This window comes from Macrobrachium rosenbergii, chromosome 16 (genome assembly GCF_040412425.1).
Source record: "Macrobrachium rosenbergii isolate ZJJX-2024 chromosome 16, ASM4041242v1, whole genome shotgun sequence".
NCBI classification, from domain to species: domain Eukaryota; kingdom Metazoa; phylum Arthropoda; class Malacostraca; order Decapoda; family Palaemonidae; genus Macrobrachium; species Macrobrachium rosenbergii.
In genome coordinates this window covers 48,995,090-49,015,630 of record NC_089756.1, presented here as the reverse complement: position 1 = coordinate 49,015,630, position 20,541 = coordinate 48,995,090, and the positions used below count along the sequence as shown (strand labels likewise).

Here is a 20,541-nt window from a genome sequence, read left to right as displayed (position 1 = left end):
ACCTGTGAAGATTGTCTAAGTTTAACCTCAGTTTCAGTGCTCGATATAAGCACTCATCCTGCCAGCAGTGACCAGTTCATTAAATATTTGAAACACATGCGGAATTAAGTGATTTTAATGAAACGTGCACGTTTTACAAAGTGGAAAAAGCGTACTACACAGAAGATTAGTCTTCTCAGGCAGGTGAGCCACTTGCAATAACAAATCTTGTAGAAAAAATTGTGTTTGTGTGTGTGTTTAGACGCATGTTTATGAATTTATTTGATTTCCCTGAAACAATCGAATGTATGTATTGTAGTTCCTCCTAGAGACATCAAATTATAGCAAGCAGGGTACACAGACTAGCGCCATGAAAAAAGATCTGACACTTATCCTAGCAAGTTCGTGCATCCATTTTATTTTACCTGTATTACTCCGGACTGGACTGCTGACACTTCTGGCTCGTCCGCTCCCAGCAGGTGAATGTGAATCTCCTTGGCGTCGTTAATGACAGGTGCTAATGATGGTACCCAAAACGCGCAGTGGCCTATAGTGAGCACCGTGCTGAACACACTGGTTACTATGCGTTCCAAAGAGTCTTGCAGTGCTCCTGTGCCTAGGATTAAAAGTTCTCGGGGTGAATTTAGCTGTCTCGTGATAAATCTTCTTTAATTCTTCTTCTTCCAAAGCTAAATCTACAAGGATTTGTCTTCATGCCATTCAGTTTTAGTTGTAATCACGAGTAGACATTGAACTGATATATTTTGCTCACATTACCCTCAGTCCGATTTTTGAATATTAATTCCTGTAATTATATTGCAATCATACATTAGTTCTGGGTAATAATAAATGTAATCATACTTTTAATGAATAAAAGATTCAACTTCCATCGACAATCAGCGTTTGTGCTTGTGAAAATGGCCAACCTCAGAGGGAAACGGGAATGAGGTTTCAATAGCAAACAACCCTACAAAATGCCTCCTTACCTGGATGACTTACAGGTGTGAAATCCCACCACTCGCTGACCACTGCTGCTGCGGCTGCAGCGTTATCTCGGAGGGTGGTGTGTCTTGTCAGCCAGTCGTCCCAATCACTGACGAACCCTCCACGACCCCGCATGACGTCACGACCCATTGATAAAGGGGACGGCAAGCATTCAACCACCTAACGAAGGAAACACGTCCGTGCAGGGTTAGAATTAGGGCAGCTTTTCGCTCGATGCTTCGGACGCGTGAGATGGAAAAACAATGAAAAGACCCGACTCTCATGGATCCATTTTTTAATGAAACTTTATTACAGGGCAATTAAGTTAGGTGAAATCTGAACGTTTTAATGCTTCGAACAACATTTCCATTCGTAGCAGTAGAAAGTAATAATAGCTTTAATAATACAGATGTAGCAGATATAATTAAGGAAAACTCAGTAAATAATTTCTTAAGGCAGTTTTCTTCAGTGTCCCTTGGAGTTGAAGTTGATATCACGAATTGTTTAATCCCGAACAATACCTAATTTTAGCAGGTTTTTTATACATAACACTTCATCATGTACATATTTTGATTAGATTAAGCAAAGGACTTAGTAAAACTGTATATATATATACATATACATATATATATATATATATATATATATATATATATATATACAGTACATATGTGTGTATATATGTATATATATATATATATATATATATATATATATATATATATATATATTTATATATATATATATATATATATATATACATACATACACATCATGATAATTACAGGACATGCTGTGATCTTCACCCACTTTATAGAAAAGTTGTAGAATTAAAGACATTTAAAATGGTTACCAGAATACGAAGTTTGAGGAGAAAACTAACTACAAAATCAATAAAATCTAAAAAGATTATTTATAACACCAATTATCACGCATATGCGCACGTTCTTGACACCAAAGTTCACAACAATTATATTATAACTGAAGCACAAATCTGCAGTGTTAACCAAATAAAAAGAAGAAACGCCACTCTGTAAACCCAGAACAGAGGAAATACATTTCTTGTATGATTTCTTAAAGTCAACACATTACAGACAAAATACATGATTTATTAAAGTCAAAGCTTCAGGTAACTTACCTGATCGATCAACTCAAGTTCAAGCTGGCGACAGACCTTGGAATGCTGGGCCTTCCTCTGCTCAAAACATTCGCTGCAGCAGTATCTGACAGCCTTGCAATTCGGACACTCTATGCCGGCGCCTGAAAATGGGCCACTCGGGTCAATCCCTCCAAGTTTTGTTTTGGCTTTGTGGTCGAACTCGAAATTTCCAGGGTATGCAATATCGGTCTCAAAATATTGCTAATATTTATCTTGAAGACTGTCACTTGGGTCTTGTGTGTGTGTGTGTGTATATATATGTATATTTTACCATCGCACCGTCTTGAAACATCAAACCATAATAAAAACAACTTATTCACTCAGGCCCCATTTAAACCCGTTGCAGCTCGAACCAGAGCTTAATGTACCACACATTAGGCCGGGTAACACATAACCAGTCTCGCAATTGAGACTACTTATTAGGCAGAGAGGAAAGGAGAGGGGAAACAATGCACTCTTGAGGTAGAAAAGTCAAATAAAATAAAACAGATACCCATCTGCTATAATTTATGTCCTTTCAAAGCACTGTCACAAATAATAATGATGGCATCTTGCCGCCAAGCTCTGCACCTAATAGCCAATAGCTCGGACAAGATTCCAGTAACGTAAGTCCTTGTCACATGGTAACAAGTACGGCCTCAGCTTCGCCAATAATAGAAACTGTCACACAAAGGATTGAATTTCTGTATTCAGTCACTGGTTTAAGCCCTAAGAATCCAGTGTGGGTAGTACTGGGATACAATAAGGTCCGAGAGGTAAGAGAGGTTTCTATTTAGATCAAAGGATGGGCAACATAACGTATTTACTTGTCCAGACCAGAAGAAAACAAGAGAAAGAAAAATGAACCAATAAGAATAAGACTTAACTTGAGGAAGCGACGGGGCTGTCTCTTAATGCAAGAAAGGTTATAAGAGTCAGGAAGAACGGAGGCAGGAAGAGAAATCCAAAGCCTGTTAGTAAAATGAGAAAGGCAATCATTGAAAAGAAAAATGTGGACTACATGGAGTCTCTTTTTTTGGCACTGGAAAAAATCTGTGCTGCCATAAGGCTAGCTTAATCTAAAACGAACGAAAGAAATACACTTCACCTTCATCAGCGTTGCAGTTGGCGCAAGCAGACCTCATCTTCTTCAGTTTCTTGAGGGTAATCTTGAACGCTTTCTTCAGCGTCTCCTCCACATTGTTCCCCAGCTTCTTGTTCTTCAGGACTTGCTTGGGAGACAGAAGAACGCCGTGAGGGGCCAAGACCTTCTGGTACTTGTCGCAGAAGGACCGGGGAGGATACTCCTTCAGTTCAAAGGCCATTTTTGTCGTTCGATGTCACCCTCTTCCGATGCACAGACAGACTATGCATGTATACCCTGAGAATTTCGAGAATTTATTAGTTTTTACTCTCTTGGTACCGAAAACCTTTTCGTATAGTTAAAATTTCTGTCGTTTCATTTGTTCATTACTTCCTCCCTTTTAGCACAGAAAAATTCTTGAAATCAAGTACGGTTTTTATCGTTTGGTAGCATTTTCTCTTTCATACTGGATATTTCTTAAATATAACTCAGATTTTGGTCAATTATTATTTTCTATTTTAGCACAGATAAATTCTCGAATATAGCTAAAATGTCAAACCCAGTTTTTGTTGAATACACTTTCGATACAAGAACGTTTCAGAACACACATGGCGCATTTGCACACACACACGTGTGTGTGTGTGTGTGTGTGTGTGTATGTATAATATATATATATATATATATATATATATATATATATATATATATATATATATATATATATATATATATATATATGTGTGTGTGTGTGTGTGTGTGTGTGTGTGTGTGTGTGTGTGTGTGTGTGTGTGTGTGTGTGTGTGTGTGTGTGTTGGGAGTGTCAGCCTGGACATTGTACTAATTAATTTTAGCATTAACACCATTTTGTAACTGTGTTCAGTAAATAAATTATAAAATGGTGCACAAATTATTTTCCTCATTTCATTTTCTTTGGTTTTCCATCTGTCTACACTTAAATCTTGCTTTGAACGCTATCTTGACCCAGTAATCAACTTCATTGCACTAAACATTTTTATATATAATTCTTTTTTATTTAACAGCGCAGCTAATATTTATCAATCTGATCACAAGCGACAATAGTAGGAATACTATACAGAATATGCAATGCCAACAGTCTTGCAAAAAAAAAAATATATATATATATATATATATATATATATATATATATATATATATATATATATATATATATATTATATACACACACTAATGTATTATTCCGTACACACGTTCTCTTTCATTCTGTAGACAGATAGATATGTGTGTATTTGCATTATATACAATGATATGTGCCCATACTGAATAAATAGCTTCGTTTTACAAACCTCTGTGTCAAATACGTCCGGGTAAAACTCAGTACTACACCGCCCTGAAAACCGAAGTGGCACTAGACTTTGTTGGGTAGCTGACCGTTTCTCAGGTCCTAATTATATATAGTATTTCACTAAAGAGCGACTTCCGTGTTTTAGGCTCTTTCCGAAAACAAAACAGAATTTAGACATGATTTCACCTTTTCGAGAATGCACAACACAAGATTTTCATTATCATACTGTGCTCAAGGGACATAGGAACACTAATAACCAAAAATGAAAAAGGAACACTTGCGCAAAAAAAAAAAAAAGGTATAACCTCGCTACCTCGTGGTTCTCAGTCTCTCGTCAAAGAACGTTTGACTATTAACGCTGAACACACACGTTGAGCTGTAGGACCCTCGTCATCAAAGATGTATTTTTTTTTTTTTTTTAATGACAAGAAGCGTAAACTTTGAACTTCGCTACCGCAACCGACCGGGCGAGAAGGAAGCAGTTATACGTGTGGACACGTTCCTGGGAACTGGTGCCAACTGCCATTTATATCTTCATTGGCGAGAGCTGCACATTAGAGTTGCCTAATTCTCACCGTCCGTTAATGAAGACGAAAATAACTTTGTTGATATTCGTGAAAATCAAAAGTTAATAATACCCAAAGACAATCTTAGCCGCAGTGATTTGCTTATTCCTGTTGTCGGAACGGTTATTATAGCACGATTATCTAGTGGGGGAAAGGTTTAAATGCGTTACTTGGTCAAAAATCGGTGTATTGCCATTTCATCTCTTGTAATAAATGCACTTAGTTGGGTCTCTGGGCGAATCATGATAAATAGCTATTCACACCAGACTCCCTGTCATCGGGCTACTTTGCCATTAGACCTATGCACCGCTTGCTCGTTATACCATACGCGAGACAAACGTATGAAACATGGTGCACAGTTCCTGTTACATAATGCCATTCAGTTTGCACTGTTGCTGTTGCTATTTGCTTTTGTTGTTTTTTTTATGTCTTATTTTGGCGACCTTCGCGGCAGCATGGGCTCTTAGCTCGTTGGCGTGGCCCGTAAAAGACCAGCCCGTGTGACAACCATTGAAAGCAACGGTACGTTACTGTCTTTTACTCCAAGGAAAGTCTGACCAGTTTCGATCGTAATTATGCAATTTGTTTTGTGTACAACATAGTTTCAAATTAAGTACTGGTTGTGAAAATTGTCATCCTATATCCGTATTGAATCAAGATACTGGTCTGAAAGTAACAAATGGAAGAAAATAAAATTTTAATAAATAGCATGCAAACTCGCTTAGTCGTAGGGCCTGATACCAAAGGTACTTGTTTCTAAAACTTTATTCCTTGCATTGATAAGAGTGGAGATATAACTACTGTAAAACTCCACTTAATTAGATTCATATAACAGTTGTCTCATTTGCAGTTGTGTCACCGTATTGTAATATATAATTAATCAGTCTATTATTAAGTTGACATGCCAACTGTCACCTTGAATGAAGACGGAAACACATTTCTGTCTGATTTCATATCAGGAAGTCATTATAGATAGTAGATTAATCTACCCATTATTATATCAAGTGCCATGTAGTAAAATGGCCTTCTTGATTAGAAGCGGGTTATTATTTGCAAGAGCCAGTGACAAATAAAGATCTTATGCAAAAGAAGGATTTTGTATAATGATCACTAGAACCAACTACAGATGGCGCCAAGTGTCTTCCAAGGACCCCGAAACATTTGTTCTGCCTGTTCATGCTTCCTTGTTTTAGTCAGAATCTTGAAACCCAGACTCCTGACAAGATTTGGTAAGTTAATCTGTGGTGGCGAGGCTGATGGTAGTGTTATTTTGTTGGTTTAGTAAAATTGTTCCCCGAGACTCGAATCGTCAGTCTTGGGAAGATTGAAGAGCCAAGTTTAAGAATTTTGAAACCAAAGTGCAAGAAAATTAGTGAATTTTAAGCAGAAATTACACAAAAGCAAGAAGTCCGGGTATTTTCCATAAATGTAAGTAATAATAGCGATACTCGTTCGATTACCATTTTTCAAGTAGTTGAACTTTGCCTGTCATATAGGCCTACAGTAAATTCTTCGTCCATTCAAACATCTAGTCCCAGGCCTCTTTATGTTCACACGCTGAAGTGTTGGGTAGCGTGGGAAGATCGTTTCAGTGATTAGAGAATTACAACTCAGATTAAAGCATGTTCCTTTGAAATTAATAAACCTAAGGTACCATGCACTGTCATCTCTTATGCTAGCAGGGTGGTATTTGAAATTGTTCCTAAGCACGTTCTAACCTTTTGAACCGAAATTGTTTGAGGAAATGCAGAGCAAGATCTAGATGCAAAGTATATCATTTTTATCGAGAATTTTATTTTCTTAGAGCAATTGCCGGGAGTGTTCGAAAAAAAATTAAGGGAAAACAGCTGTAATTCAGTTAAAAGTGGAGACAAAATGGTTGAAAGTATTACTTTTGAGGTCTTAGTTTCAGTATGTTTACGAAGTTTACTGCTTTTTTATTCAGTGCTTTAAACCGGTCTTAATCTCATGTCTGGTAAGTTATGCTCTTGCAATGAAAATGGCAGTAACCTGTTTTAGGACATGGGCCAGTTTCCCCATTTTTTTAGCCGGCCGTTGCATTCATGATCATAGGCCTCTAAGCTTTTAGAAACTATAGTATTTGATGCACAGCAGTTTACTATAACACTCCTATACACTGTAAGCTTAGGTTACTCGTTTGCCTGCTGTCTTTCAACCGTAACACAGGTCATGCAGTGCCTGTGGATGTCATTAGTGGAAATTTGTTTTATGAGTGCAGTATAGTGTGTTGGTGTTGACGTAAAGTTTCTTGCATATTCACTAGGCTTGTTCGTTAGTTTTCATTCCATCCCTCGTGGTTTAGAGATGTGGCAATCTTCAGTTGGGAACATTACAGAAGCCGGTTCCTTTCATATGAACTGACTGAATTTCTCGCCCGAATTGGTGACAACCACTGTATGGCACTGAGGTAATTCTAGGCTATTTTCAAGGTTTTATTAGGTATGCTTAAGTAGAGGTATTCGGCTTGTGAATATTAACTAAGAGTAACTCATAAAAATAGAATTGGTTATTTTATACTGTTAACGTGTTTGTTTGAAGTTTTGGTAGAATTAAGTTATAGGTACACGGCGGGTATTTAGCGAGAAATGGCAGTTTCTTATAGTATTTTGGATGCTTATTAACAATTTACCGTTAATTTTTGGCGGTCGGCTGTAATTAACCTGTAATTAACCCCTGAAGTCCATCCAACAAGGGGTTTCCATACGCGATCTTCACAAGACAGAGCACGGTTACATCGGTTTCGAACGGTTCATATCTCATCCGGCAAGTGCAATAACTTGTTAACGTATGGGTAACCTCCCCCCGGGCCCCGGGCCAGTACTAAACACGGCGAAGGGACATTCCATTTGGCCGACAACAAACAAATGGGTAAACAAATGCACCGCCAGTGTCAGAAGCCCTAAAAGTGCAGAAAAAAACCAGTTTCCAAGGTATTGCACTTGCCCCACGGGATATGAACCGTTCGAAACAGACGTAGCCGTGCTCTGTCTTGTGATGATCGCATATGGAAACCCCTTGTTGGATGGACTTAAGAGGTTAATTGCAAGTTAACTACAGCCGACCCCCCAAAAATAACGTTAAATTGTAAATAAGCAACCAAAAACTAAGAAACTGCCATTTCTCGCTATATAGGCCTACCCGCCGTGTATCTATTAGCCTACTTAATAGAAATAACATGTGAAAGTACTAGCAATTTTTTTTAAGTACAATCTAACCAATATCCCGTCATTTCAAGTATAATTAGCTATCGTTAGAGGAACAGCGGTAGTGAATAGGCCTGTTAGTTTGCACCTACCTTTAATTTGCTTTGCATCGTGTGGCTCCATTTGAATACTAATTTGGGTAATTCTACAATAAAGCTCGTCGGGCCACGGTGTTCAGTACCAGTTTCTCGGGATGAATGTAAGAATGACTAATTTTATCAAACCTTGGTTAATTTCTCCCATGGCATTATAGACACAAATTTCTATGTTCGGTCAAAAATTCTATGAAAGATAGTTTAATGGGGAGCTCTTCTGTTATCTTTCATTTTAATGGGGAGCTCTTCTGTTAAATTACCTTAATTAGTTTCGAGTATTGTCTGGTGGTGTGGCGCTTTCCACAAGGTTTCTGGGAGTGTTAGGCGCCTTGAATGTTATCTGAGCTAAGTGATAATTTTTCTTAACCAGTTTGATAAGAGTATTTTGGTTGGAAATGTCATAAGTTTATATTTTTTATAACTGACGATTGTCTAGTCTACAGCACAGTCAATAGTAGTCATATTTTAAGAGAAAATTAGATGTTCCACAGAATATTGCCGGTCAAAATTGAATTCGACAATTTGAAATATCTATTTGTCCAAAGTTCTGAATCAGTAGAACATAATGAGTCGTCTTGATTTCACCTTACTTTGCAATAAGAATACTTCTGTATGTTGGTGAATAAGATTGTAAACATTACATTAAATAGCTGTCATTTCCCACATACCATGGATGTATAATTCATAGGTATTAAACTTATTACTGCGAATTAGAATGGTCTGTTAGAGCTTTCTATATTAGTCAGATAGTAGAACAGTTTAGTTTGGTGCAGATAGTTTCTTAGTCACAAAGATTTTTCAGATAAATCGATTTGAGTATATACTTAGCTAGTGGTAATGGCTATGTAAATTGAATTTCTGGAAGATTTATTAATGATAATGAAATGCACAAAACAGTGCTTTTAGGGTACTGTACTAGGTAGTCTCTTTTCTTGTTTATGAAGGTATTTTAAAGTTCACGTTGTTAAATGTGAATGGAAGTGACGTGTAAAGTATTGCAAAGTAATTTGTTCATATGGGTTGATAACGTACCTAGTTAGGAATTTTTTTCAGATTTTTCGTGGGGGGGGGGTCATGGTGTTAGGATATTAACCACTGACTGTTGGTTAAGACCTTTGTACTGAGGATAGATTCTGAGAAATTAGGTTTTACGGCGAGAATTAAACTTTTCTTAAATCCTAATAGGCCATGGTAGAAGTCTATAATAATTTTGAGTATGATTTTTGGCACAATTTATTAACTTTGATAGGTCAGGTTTGCTCACAATTTACTCTACGCAACTAATGTAATTTGATATTTTAAATTATCAAAGCACAACTAAAGAGAACTCAATACCTCTTATTCCAATTAGTCTTAAGGCAGTGTGAGAAATGGTATTTGAATTATATACTGTTAGCAAACATGAAATGCCTCTGAACTGGATTCAGATTCCTTTATTTAATCCAGTACAACAGAACACTTGTTTTAAACTGTTTTATTACAAATGGTTGTCAATAACTGTTAGTCTATTAAAAATGGTTGCCAATAACTGTTAGTCGAACAATAATTATTGTAAAACTCAATCCTATGTTTTTAACGTTTGTTCCTACCAAATTAAAAACTTTATATGGATACACATCGGTGTAATTAGGATTAGTTAACACAGGAAAACAAGGTCTCCCAAAATTGACTGCCTTCTGCGTGCAGAGGTTGTGGTAATTGAGTGATATCTGATCACAGTATGCAGAGCAATGCCACGTGTGTTTGGTGTCTGACTTGTTCAGTGTGCACTGCTTGATAGCTTTACCAGGGCGGGGGAGGGGGGGAGATATGATGCCTGAAAGAGGAAAGCAAAGATATTAGTTTTTGTCTTCTGAGGGTAATACATCTCGGGACTCTGAATACCCTCAATAGCTGTGTTGGAAGGAACAGGTAAGTTCAGGAGGTTACTGGTATCGGGAAGGAGGAGTAGCTTTCCTTTTCCATCATACTTCTCATCTGTCAGCCCACTTGGTCCCCAGATGATAGTGTCAGGAACCTTTTTGCCAGGCAGTTCTCAAACTTGAGCAGTCTCGCCCTGCGGAATTTGTTGGTCAAGGATACACCTGTTTTTTTAAAAGTAAGGTTCAGGCAGTGGTGGAGAAGAGGACAGCTGTTATTCTGGACTCCTTCATGCACCATGTTGTGCCCTTTAAGGTGCTCCTGAAACTCCTAAGGGCACGGCAGCCAAGCCTTCTGTTGGTTGGGGGGCTGAGCAGCATTTTCGCCAAGAATGCTGATAAAGAATCATCTGATATAGCCAGATGGGTCCCCAGTTGTTCTCTACCGCAAGGGGGTCGGGAATTCCTCCAATCATGTTTTATCACTTTGGACAGAACAGGCAGGAAAGGTGGAAAGGGAAGTGGAAGGTGAGGTGGTCACTGAGTTGATGACTCTCCTTTCCCACTGCTAAAACTGGGGGCTGATTGTATGTCATCACAGGGTAATGTGGCAGCAAAAAGGCAGTGCCTTTGGCAGTCCAGGGCCTTTGAGATGGATATCTCAAAATAGATTGCAAATTGAACTGAATATAGAATTTAAGCCAAAGGCCAAGCACTGGGACCTATGAGGTCATTCAGCGCTGAAACAGAAATTGACAATAAAAGGTTTGAATGGTGTAACAAGAGGAAAACCTCACAGTTGCACTACTATTAGGAGAGGTTGGAAAGTAAGATGGAAGAAAGAAAATATGAAAGGAGGTACAGTAAAAGGAACGAAAGGGGTTGCAGCTAGGGGCCGAAGGCACACTGCAAAGAACCTTGGTGCGCTGACTGCACTATCCCTCCACAGGGGTATATTGATTGTGGGTATGCTTGTTCCTTAGTGCATATGCATGTGCTGTTAAAATTTTCCCAAAGATATTGATTGATTGATTATGGAATTTAGGCCTTGAAGACCAAGTGCCAGAACCCATCAGGAGTTTGTCTATAATTACTGTCTTCAAAATACAGCATGCATGTTACTGTGTAATTGAACCTGATAATGCCATTATGCTTTGTCAGTTTTACCTAGTGCCCTGTAGCCCAGTATTTAGGATCTGGTTTACAAAGATCAGTTTTGCTGGTCATGGTCACACTGTTGTATTAATTACACTTGGTGTTTGTTTTTCCATTTTCTGAAATTACGTTTTCGATTTATTTCAGCACTTTTGTTCTGACTTGTGGATACAAAGATATGTCTTTCTGTTAAGACTTAATTTAAACAACAAAGTCCCATAACAGCTGACTGCCCGGTCCTCTAAAGCCAAGGTGAAGTCCTTTTCATTCTGGCCTGATTATTAGCCTAGCTTATCTTTTGGAGATTAAGTACAGTACTGTATTGGTAATTACCAGAGTGATGTTTAGCGGTGTTATACCTCATAACTGGCATTTTGTAGGAACTTGCCTAGTTTATGGTGGTTAGCCTTTCATTGCTAACATTTACAGGTGAATAGTTCAAAGATTGTTACTTTTTACTGGTAAGTAGAAAGAGAATACCTTGAAAAGTAAAACTTTTAAAATATAATACAGTATATGCATAAACATTAGGTGGATTTTGGTAAAGTACATAAAGTAACAATAGTTGACTAAGCAAGGACTAGAAACTGGCTGATAGTACGTACAGTACTGTACATGTATTGAAAATCTCTGAAAATTAAATTTGCTGTGACAAATTTGAATGTTTTTATAAAATACCACTAACATTTTAGAATTATGGTGTAAAATTTTTCAAACTTTTAAACAAAATGGTGTATGATGTGAGAAGCTTTAAGTAAATTTTTATTTTTCAGAAATTATCTTGGTGGCTGTATCCAGCACAATAATACTAATCATACATGGGGCATGTTTAGCATCAACGTGTAATCATTGAAGAAAGCACGTCAGAAGCCAGCATACTGTGAAAGTTGGTGGAACTTGATGAAATGCTAACTAGGCAGAAGGTGATAAAGTTGTTTCACCAGAGTAGAGTCTGAAGACCATGAACATCGTTGTTTGGTTCATCTTTTAGAGGAAATCTTGTAAGTTCATTGTTTTTATATTTGAGTGACGTACTACAGACAAATATTTCTTAATTTAAATTGTAATCAGTTGGATTACTGGTATTAACTGAAAGTATGCTGTAATTTTAAAGATATTGTATTTAAAACCCAATGAATATATTAGATTCCATTAGTAACATCACAGACAAGTATATCCCAGTCTTCACCTAGTGAGACCAAAAAATATCCCACGATGGACTAAAGATTTATTAAACTGGTTCATCAAAGTTAATCAGCCATGTGCAGTATTTGAGAAAAAATTATAGGCACTTAAAATCTTGGCCTTTAAGATAACAAACACAAGAAAATTAACTGTCAAAACATTCAAACCAATATACAACTAATCATAAAATTTGAAACTCTTCGTTATCATAAAATTGGGAACTCTGTTGTCATAAAATTGGGAACTCTTTAAATAAAATACTTAGCAACAGCATTTCTATAAATACTTAGCAACAGCATTTCTAGTCTAACTTGAAAAACCAAATAATCTGACAAAAAGAAAGAGAACATCCTAACAAAAACCCGCAAAGATAACATAAAAGACAGTTCAATGTACCAAGACTTCAAAACTGTGAATACAAGGAGAGAATTTTCAGCTTTCAAGTTTTGAAACTGCCAAAGCTCTGTTTTTAGAGTAAATGTGTTTTTAATTTGAATCTGCCATTTTGATCTGATAGCACATCTTCAGGTCAAAACATTTTAATTACTCAAACATCTTTTTCTTTTTTAGAGAAGTTATTAATCCAATTTTTACGATAAACTTAGACTACAACTGTTTCCATAATAGCAACTTATTCAAATTAGGCTTAGATCCTAATACACTAATCAAACTATACCCTTATCTCTTCAAGTTGTCTATGCATAATAATGGGAAAGTTGAACTAAAAGCAAAAATGGCACTTGACAAAAATACTGTATAATAAATGCAACCCACGATACAGAAAACACTCTCCACTTATGACAAACTTATTGTTTATATGCTAAAGGATTGGAGTGGTGAAAAAACATTAACTTTTACATACAAAAGGTTATAAAGCTACTTTGGCATATGCTGCATTGAAAACTGATATGAGGTAATCTACCTGTGTTCATATAAAACCACCTAACTGCACATACAATAAACCCCCATTTACGTTCTCACGATTCGCGGACTCACGTATTCGCGGATTTCTCTGTGGAAGTATCTACCCATTATTCGCGGAAAATTCGCCAATTCACGGTATTTTTCACTGTGAAATATTCATTAATTACTGTATTTTCATATTTTCATGACTAAATGCACTTTTTGATATACTGTAACTTAAAATACTCGGGTATAAGCATTTTTAGAGGTTTTTAATTGTGTTTAGACTATCAAAACAGTGTTTTTAGAGGGGTTTTAAGTATTCGCGGATTTTAGCTATTCGTGGGGAGATGCGGTACGCATACCCCGCAAATATGGGGGGTTTACTGTACAGGCAAAAATAGATAACTCATTCAGATATGAATGTTATCCCACAGGACGGTGTGAAGGTGGAATCTCTATATACAAAAACTGTGTTTTCCACATACGCTCTGAAATGCACCCAGCAATTTCAATCAACTTGGTATACATGTGACTTACCATCTGGGAAAGAACACTGTGGGGATATGATATCACTGGGACCAAAGGGGGGGGGTGGGAAGGGAGTGAAATGTAAAAATTACAGAAAACGACAGATATTAGTGTCAAATCCATAGTTTTCAAGGTCGCTGAGAAGGATAGTGATACTCCTGGTGGCCTTTTAAGTCCAAGTTCAGCCCTGATAGGAGAGAGGTGGGAAGGGGGGCGACATGTAAAAATAACCGAAAACGACAGATTTTAGTGTGTAATCCATAGTCTGAGTTCGCCGAGATTAACAGTGACACTCCCGATGCCCTTCAAGCCCAAGTTCAGCCCTGAGAGGTACCTAGAATACAAATTTATTGGAATTACAATGTGAGCTGAAGTTTCTTGACTTTTCCCAAAAAGAAATCATCACTACCATGTGATAGGAGGCCCAAGGCAAGTCTTTCTGCATGAAATCAGAGATGAGTGGCTCCGAGCCCTTTTCAGACAATTTTTTTCAGTTTTCCCTTCATTTGCAGTAAGACTGTCCAAATCAGCTCCCAACCTTGGAGGTGGTAGCCCATTATAGCCATTAATAGGGTTCCTACATGAACTTTTGGGTATCATGAATTTCTTGTTCTTCATAACATGCTTGATCAGTGCTTTAGAGGTGAATTTAGAAAGTTGAATTTAGAAAGCAAACCAAATCACCAGTGAGTAACATCTCATGGAAGCAGAGGTAGCCCAACAGGGGCTCACTGACTTCTGAACATAATCCACGTTCAACTAGGCTGTTCAAGAGCAGCAGTAGCATGAATTTTCATTGATATATAATGTTCTTCTAATGGTTAAAGGTCCTACTGATCTTGATTTGGATCTCCAGCTTTTCACTCAAAACAACAATTGTACTTTTAACTTTAGTTGCAAAAAGAGCTGGAGCCAATTTCCTGTGTGATTCAGTGGTCAGTAGTTAATATAAAACTTGAAAAAACTCACAATGAAGTCAAGGGTAAGAAAGTCTTTGGTACCCTTTAAATGAAGTACGAACAGTAATTATTGAATAATGGTTAAGTATGTACTAGAAAGAACTCCCAAGTTGTTGCATGAAAAAGTTCCTGATAGGCTGGGGGGGAAGGGTTCGAAGGAGGGAGATTGAGCCTAACAGTTGGAAGGGGATTGAGGTATAATTCAAAATAAGGAAAAATGGGATTTGTTGTAAAGGTCTAACTCCTATAGATTTTACAGAGTTATAATTTTGGTTTACCTGATATGACTTTAACAAGCTGCATTGCCCTTTTAAAATCCTAGACTAAGAAAATCTACAGTAGTTTTTCAAACATGGATTTATGAAACATTAGCTTTTAAGTGAATTCTGACTTGTTACCTCAAAAATGTATGGCTTCCCTAATTTTTATTTTCACCATTCCAGGCAAATTAATGAGACACATAATGAACTATGATCTTCAGGAAATTTATGCTGCAGACCATCAGTCTAGTTCTATTTGTGGATGTGGAATGTTATCTTATGCCTTCTACTGTATCTCCTTCACTGGGTTACTTTGAGGCAAGCACGTAATCACTGTGGTGTCTGAAGGATAAAGATCTCCTAAATTACACTAAACAAAAGGTATGTACTATAGTTATAAGGGTTTGAAAAATGCTCACACAATAGTGTCACAAGGGCAGATTTAATTTCCCATGAACAAGTCTTAAAACAATGTCTGATGATGATCTCTTAGTCTTTCAGCATAAAAGAATGTAATCAGCTGATTTTTGGTCATACAGTACCTTTGTTTTGGTTCCTTGTATTAAAAAAACTTTAATCCATGAGAAATTTAAGCTGAATGCAGTGTGTCCAGCAGATTCCATATGGGAAGAGGTTGCATTTCTTTACCTATGGTTTTAACTTGATGGTTCAATCATCCAGATGGGTTCATTCTGACTAAGTAAATGGATTTCTTTTGCCTGATTTAATGAAATTGATGAAAGTAATCCCAAGAGTAAATCCCTTGCTGTTCTCCTGTTGTACAACTTAATTCCATAGTTACACTTGACAAGCATTATTTGCTTTATTGAAGATCTCAAGTTTCGGGGGGTTGAACAAAAAAATCCTTAAGTTTTGGCTAAGAGCCTGACTGACGGATTGTGTCAGGGCCTGGAGAATTTCTGTTAATTCCTGGATTGTTCAGTTAGAAAAATTTTTTTTCTATATTACCAAGTTTTTAAATACAGTAGTGAACAAGACCCTTCAAATTTTTTTTCTTTAGATTGTAGTCACTATGGGTATAGTGTTGGTTGTCCCAGTGATTTTCTGTAACAAATTGACTGATTATATGAAATTTTAAGGCTGTCAGGCCAAACAGTACTTTAAAAGTGGAAAAGTGTTAATGGTTGAAGAGGAAAATATGATCCAGAACCAAGAAGTAAAAGAATGTACAGGGGGGAGCTGGGAGAAAATCCCATTGTTACGATGAGAAAATACAGTGTTGGACAGTAAGGTTACATACAAAAAAAAAAAAAAAAAAAAAAAAACTGGTAAAAAATTCTAAACAGTGGAAGCAGCTGCAGGTTGAAGGGATGTAGCATAAACCCATTACTTATGCCTAGAGTGCACTGACAGCTTATGAGAGGTTGTGTATAATAAAGGAAATTATATATTGTACAGCATTGGCATTCTTTACACAACAAAGGAATGTAGAATAAATTCATTTCTTGCATAACAGGGTAATTTGACTATTCACTGAATGCATAAGAAGTGTAGGTGATTGTTAGAAAACTAGTTTGGCATTTCAACAAACATTGCAATGTGTTTCTTGAAAACTGTTTTACCTTTACAGTCAATACATACTAGTTTTGTGCTTTGCCTGTGATTCTAGTGCAAAAGTTTGATTTTTCTCTAGTGGAAATAAAGAAGAATTGAGAAATAGTGTAATGCATGTGGTGGATGCATGTGTTGTATATATTAATTGTAAGCAGTAAAATTTAAGCTTTCATTATCACCTTCCATCCCAAACACTTAAGAAATCTCCCAAAGATTTATTGCATAGCATTGTAAAAAATTATCTGGGGATGGGGGTAAAAGGATAAGTTGGACCAGTTTATATGGCAACTGTATACAATAATATATGAAACATAAGGGCTGTATAGTCACAACAAGGGCAGGAGAAAGGTTTGTTGAGCCTGTGCAGTCATGTATACCTTCCAAAAACCCTCTCTATACTTCAATGGCTGGTACAACATAAATAAGCTCAAGTAAATCTGGTTTGTTATTCCATCTTAATCTTTTCATGTCTATACAGAGTTAACCTTTTCATGTCTGTAGAGAGTTAATGTTCCATAATATTATTCCATCTTAATCTTTTCATGTCTATAGACAGAGTTAATGTTCCATAGTTAGAAATGATGCTAGGTATCTTAAGATATAAATTAAAATTGTCTCCAGTTTGTAAATGCTTAACCAGTTTGTAAATGCTCAAAAGTCAATTTATTTGGTTTATCTGTATTGTGTAACACACAAAACTCTGAAATAGATGAGTTCAGAGGAAAAATCGAATTTTTTTAGTTTTATCTGAGTTTTATCCAGTTAATTTTAATTTCCGTAAGGTTGAAGAGATAATGGGAGCTTTTCCTAAAGAGCAATATAGAAACATAAGTTAAAAACATTACTTTTCTTGTTAAACCAAATTATCAAAACTGACAGCTTATCACGTTTTTAAAATCTTTTCAGTGGTGGATGCAATGACTGGAAAAACTAGCAAACTCGGGCATTATAAGGATAAAACCCCACCTGTAATTTGATGATCTGTGGATGAACATGCAACTACAATTATTTGTGACCTGCTACAATATCAAGCATGTCCTTGGATAGAGAGAATGAAGCAGGAAACTGGGACATCGAGAGGAAGGAGTACATTTGCTATCTGTACTCACTATATCTATAAAAAGACCACATATGTTAGAGGTGAATTATTTCTATCAAAACTGAAATTATTCACAATCTAGTATCTGATTTCTCAGCTGATTTTTTTCCACAGAGGACAGATGGTATTTGTTTTATCAAAGCATATTAACTGGCATATTCTGTAGCAGATGAATCGTCGTTCTTGTAGCCAAGCTGCTCTCAATGCTGAGCAGGCTGGTTCAGTTATCACCAAGATTAACATTAATCCTTAGAGGAAAGAAAATTTTATTACAGAAATCAGGTAAAGACAGTTATTGTAAGTTTCAAAATTTCCCAGTTCAACTGTTTACTTCAATGCAAAGTTTGTCATAGATCATTTAGAAGTAATTGTAATATTAATATTATTGTATTATTGTATAAGTAATTCATTTTATGTGCCTAAGTTTAAATACTTATCTCCTCCATGTCAGTGGCAGTTCTAGAGATGATGAAAACTTCAAACTGTGAATCCTCCATTAAAAAAATACAGTAGCATAAAATTCTTTATTTGGTCACCTAGCATTATGTAATGTAAAGCTTAACAAATTAATCATACCTGGTAGTCTAAAATTTATTAAAAAATTTTTTAATACATTTTTAAACTAAACTGAGCAATTTGTTACCATCAATATACAAATCCAGAAATTAAATGTATTTTTCCTATACAAACCAGGAGGTCTTTACATACGGGTTTAACTTTCAGCACAAGCTGGAGCTGGCCATTTAACTGAAAAACAAGGTGGTAGTTGGGTACCAACAATAGGGGGAGGAAGCCCCACCATCCAGTTGGTATGCATTCACTTTTTACCTTTAGGCCCTGGTAGCAGAATGAAGGGTGGCTAGAGGTGAGCCATTTATGTAAAGACCTCAGGTTTGGTTTTTATGTTTGTATACAAATTACTTAAAATTGTCATTCATTCCTACACGTATATAAAAACCTTCAGTCTTTACATATGGGAGACTTCCTTCTTGGTGGGAGGATTCTGAGCCAAGTGGTAGTTCACATTACTGGGGCCTCTCTTCCTGGTCATGTGAGAACAATGGAAGGAGACCCATGCCTCTGATCTGTTGAACGTGCGTGATGTTCAACTGCCTGACTACTGGGCCTTTCGAATTAATAGGATGTAGCAGCAATGATTCAAAGAAAGGCTTGGAGGAACCTATATTGTCCAACCAACGGGTTTGTTCATTGCCAGTCCCTCTCTCCCCTTGCTAGAGAGAGGGTAGGACTTGCACATTAAACCAAATTGAGGCTAGACTACAGACAGGATTACTCAGTTATCTAGAACAACTGCATGCATGCCCATCCAGTAAGTGAAGGCTTGCTAACCATCCCTCTGCCCACTTGGAGAGAGAGGGTACAAAAGAGAAAGGTAGGAGGTCAGTCCCACACACCCCTCTCTTTCGCAGTCGCACACCTTAGGTGAAATGCCACCTGTCCCTCAAGGAAAGCTGGGTGAGCTACACAACTGCAGCCACCACAGAACCAAAGGAAAAAAGTCAAAGGATCTATGGGCAAAGTCACGAAGGTAAAAAGAAGGCGAATACGGTCTGTCATGACCACATTCCTGTCCTTAGTTCCTGTCTGACAGGTTCTTCCTGAATGCAAAGGGCAGACCAATGTCCCTGACTTGTGAAATCTCGCCCGGAATATACTGTACTGTTGTCCACCATGTCAGCTGTGGAGTACGGCCATTTGATCATTACACAAAGTCAAAAGAAATGGTGCTCTTGGACACCACTTCTTGGCTGAACCGGAACTAAAACGAGTCGTCAGCACCCAGTATTGAAGGTCAAGTTCTCTTAGGTGGTAATGCATAAGGTCTCCAGTCACTTGGAAGTCACCAGGGTCCTTTGATTCGGAATGATCATACACTGTTGATCACTTGACGAATCAGACAGAACCGCGGGAGCACCTAAGCATCAAGACTTGTACCATGGGTGCAAAAGATGTCACACAGACACCAACAGCATCTGGTGTTCCCAGACAGTCACCTATCCAAGTACTGACCAGACTCAGCGTTGCTAAACTTCACTGATTAGACGAGAAGCAGTGCTTTCAACATGGTAAGGATGCTGGCTGTTATGCCCACAGTCCAGAAAGACAGCTGAACAGTGACAGCTTTGGTGTGTCGAGATGGAAGGTCTAACTTGGCCATCTTTCAAGGTCGAACAATCCTTCCAAATGTCATGGTGCCAAGACCAACTGTACCTAACACTGACCCTAGTGACCAAACTTGTCTGTCATACATCCATCTTGCCTGGAATGTGTCTGGTTGCCCACTGTGCTGAATGTGCTATTTGCCCATCCATGCACCTGCATTGTCAATTGAGGAGATGAAAGGACACTAGCCCCCTCCCTTGTTTGGCTATGGACTTACAGTATAGGCATCACTTTCCAGATTTTTTTTTTTTTTTGTTAGGAGTTACAAGTGCAAATATGTTTTTTGCTATTTTATGCTTGTTTTGCTGTTCTTAGACTAGGAAATACTATTTATTATTAATATTTTAACAGGTTTAATGAGAAATTTTGGGTGTTCATATATTGTGATTTTTCTCCAGAAAATCCGCACTATATTTTCCATTAATATATATTAAAAA

At 37.2% G+C, this 20,541-nt stretch overlaps 1 protein-coding gene, 1 long non-coding RNA gene and 1 pseudogene across 2 annotated transcripts in view; 1 reads left to right on the top strand and 2 right to left on the bottom strand.

Annotated features, from left to right (window-relative positions):
* LOC136847423 (putative protein MSS51 homolog, mitochondrial) overlaps positions 1–20,541 on the bottom strand; it is a 52,410-nt gene that overhangs the window by 5,484 nt on the left and 26,385 nt on the right. Inside the window, 4 exon segments of the mRNA XM_067119094.1 lie at positions 405–595; positions 966–1,143; positions 2,102–2,223; positions 3,210–3,482. Coding sequence (XP_066975195.1) covers positions 405–595; positions 966–1,143; positions 2,102–2,223; positions 3,210–3,426 — 708 coding nt within the window. The 5' untranslated portion in view covers positions 3,427–3,482.
* On the top strand, positions 4,957–18,440 carry LOC136847424 (uncharacterized). The gene is made up of 4 exons (XR_010855741.1): positions 4,957–6,503; positions 12,182–12,409; positions 15,430–15,627; positions 17,728–18,440. It is a non-coding gene; the product is annotated as an uncharacterized lncRNA (long non-coding RNA).
* On the bottom strand, positions 19,903–20,021 carry LOC136847529 (5S ribosomal RNA; annotated as a pseudogene).